General features: G+C 43.7%; 1 protein-coding gene across 1 annotated transcript; it reads right to left on the reverse strand.

Moving 5' to 3' along the window:
- Positions 1-1,442: 1,442 nt before the first annotated feature.
- Positions 1,443-2,523, reverse strand: LOC139190865 (uncharacterized). Its single transcript, XM_070811354.1, has 2 exons — positions 1,744-2,523; positions 1,443-1,565 (listed from the first exon to the last, which is right to left on the reverse strand). The coding sequence occupies exons 1-2, from the start codon at positions 2,521-2,523 to the stop codon at positions 1,443-1,445; spliced, it is 903 nt and encodes a 300-aa protein (XP_070667455.1).
- Between the last annotated feature and the right edge of the window lie 568 nt (positions 2,524-3,091).

The raw sequence follows: 3,091 nt of genomic DNA on the forward strand, positions 1-3,091 counted from the left end.
ACGTATATAAAAGGATTTTTTTTTTGGTAAATACATAATAACATATGTATTCATTTTTTTTTCGAAGAAGCTGTAATTTAATTGCATACAAAGAAAATTGCAAATTTTTTTTTTTAAAACAAAATAAATTTGTAATAAAATTGACCTTCATCAATGAAACACTTATTTATTATTATTATTATTATTATTATTATTATTATTATTATTATTATTTTAAATACATAGTAATCACATATGTATTTTTTTGTAATGAAATTGACTTTCATTAATAAAACATTTTTTTATTATTATTTTTTATTTTGATGTGATTGAACTTGAAATTTAATGTTCGAGCTGCCTACATACCCCTCCAAGGAAGAGATCAAGTCAAAACGTAGTTGAAATGAGTGATGGTTTTAACAGTGATTTTGGTGATGATTTTGCCGTACACAGTTTATGCTCTTCCGGGCCATGAGCGTTGGTTGTCGCCTTTTAGGGGTAGTAGCGCTTCAAGAATTTTCCATTGATAGGGCCAATCTTCAAGCCGTCTTCTGCCATGATTAAGTAGGCGCCGTTGGTGTAAACCTCTTGTATTACGTATTGTCCATCCCACTTTGATGTGAACTTGCTTTTCGTCTTGTGAGTTGTGATGATAGGCCTATGCAATGCGAGGACGAGATCTCCAGTTTGGAAAGACCTTGGGCGGACCTTCTTGTTGAATGCCTTGGATAGCCGTGCTTGGTAGCATTCCAAGTGTTGTTGAGCTTCGAGCCTTCTTTCGTCGAGTGCTTCCAACTCTTGAAGGCGCAACTTTGCATTCTCCTTCTCAGTCAAGCCTTCTTGTATAGCCATTCTCAGTGAGGGGATTTGACTTTCGAGCGGTAGAACAGCTTCCACGCCATATACAAGAGAATAAGGCGTAGCTTGGGTAGGAGTCCTATGTGTCGTCCGATATGCCCAAAGTGCTTCGCTTATTCTTTCATGCCAGTCTCTCTTTGTTCGACCGATCACCTTATTTAAGAGATTGCACAATGTTTTTTTGAATGCTTCTGCAAGACCGTTGGCCGGGGCATGATACATGGAAGACTTGTGCTGCTTGAACTTGAATTTCTCACATAGCTCATCCACGAGTCGGTTGGAGAATTGCTTTCCGTTGTCAGTGATGATGTAGCGAGGCACCCCATATCGGTGGATGATGTGCTCCTTGATGAAACGGACGACAGTTTCCTTCTTTACTTCCTTTAGGGGTATGGCTTCAGCCCACTTGGAGAAGTAATCTGTTGCAGCTAGGATGTAAGCTTCTCCTGCAGATGATTTCAGAGTAATTGGTCCTACGACGTCCAATCCCCATGCATCGAATGGCCATGAAGCAGCTGTAGGGTGTAATGGCTCAGGTGGTTGGTGTATGAAGTTGGCGTGGAATTGGCAGGCTTGGCACCTTTTGGCATGTTCCAGGCAGTCCTTCACCATGCTTGGCCAGTAGTAACCCATTCTTTTGAGCTGGAAATGTAGCGTTGGTCCAGATTGATGCGCCCCGCATACGCCCGAGTGTGTTTCTTCCATGGCTTGATTAACTTCTTCCTCACCTAGGCATCTCAGAAGTACTCATTCGAAAGAGCATCGGTAGAGTGTTTCTTTGTAATAGAGGAAGCGAGGTGCTCGTCGACGTATTTCGGAGCGGTGTCTAGGATTATCTGGAAGTTTTCCATGCTCTAAGTAATCGATCAGCGGTTGTCTCCACTCTTCAACATCGAATAGAAGTACTGAGATGACATTTGTATCATCTAGTAGCATTTCAGTAACGAGGGGGATCACCCATCTTTGGCAGACTGGCACGTCTGCAGCTTCGTCTTCTCCTAATGTCATGCTTGAGGCTAGGTTGGCAAGAGCGTCTGCCATTTGATTTTCTTTTCTTGGCACATGCTCTAGTGTCACAGTCTCAAACTCTTGTAGCAGTTGAGTTGCCAGCCGGAAGTATGGGATGAGATCATCTTTCCTCACCTCATATTCAGTTAAGAGTTGATTGATTATGAGCTTGGAGTCGCCAAATATCTCAAGGGCTATGATTCCCATATTGATCGCCATTTGGAGTCCGATGATCATTGCTTGGTACTCAGCGACGTTGTTGGAGCATAATTCGCTTAGTTGAAAGGAATAAGGTAATATATGACTTTGCGGCGACATGAATACTACTCCTGCCCCTGCTCCGTCTGCTCGTGCAGATCCGTCGAAGAACATCGTCCATGTCGGGAAGATGTCGATGTAGAACACTTCCTCGTCAGGCAAGTCGTCTGAGATTTTCCAATCAGCTGAGATTGGGTGATCGGCAAGAAAGTCTGCCAGCGCTTGTCCCTTTACGGCTTTAGCTGGGACGTAGATGATCTCATATTGGTTAAGAAGCAACGCCCATTTAGCGAGTCGCCCTGTCAAGACTGGTTTGGACATGACGTATTTGACCGGGTCAGCTTTTGCAACCAAGTGAATGGTGTAAGCATGCATGTAATGCCTGAGTTTCTGGATGGCGGACACCAAGGCAAGGCACATCTTTTCTATTGGGGAGTAGTTCAACTCGGCACCGGTAAGGGTTCGGCTGAGGTAGTAAAGCGTTCATTCTTTCTGGGATTCATTCTCTTGCGCTAAGAGTGCTCCAACTGAACTTTCCTGAGCGGCGATGTACAATATGAGTGGTTTCCCGGGCACAGGCGCCCCCAAGACAGGTGGACTTGACAAATACTTTTTTATGCTTTCAAAAGCATTGTGGCATGCTTCGTCCCATACAAACGGAACATCCTTATTCATGAGTCGGCTGAACGGTTGACAACGCCCTGCAAGGTTAGAGATGAAGCGTCTGATGAAGGCTAGCCGTCCTTGTAGACTTTTCAGCTCGTGCAGGTTTCTTAGCTCAGGCATGCTTTGAATGGCCTTGATTTTTTATTGGTCCACTTCAATACCACGGTGCTTGACAATGAAGCCAAGGAACTTTCCGGAGGTGACGCCAAACGCACATTTTAAGGGGTTCATCTTGAGGTTGTATTTTCGCAGCCTTTCGAACACTACTTGCAAATCCTTCAAGTGATCTGATCTTTTCTTTGTTTTGACCACCACATCGTCC

Source organism: Malus domestica, chromosome 13 (genome assembly GCF_042453785.1).
Source record: "Malus domestica chromosome 13, GDT2T_hap1".
Lineage (NCBI taxonomy): Eukaryota > Viridiplantae > Streptophyta > Magnoliopsida > Rosales > Rosaceae > Malus > Malus domestica.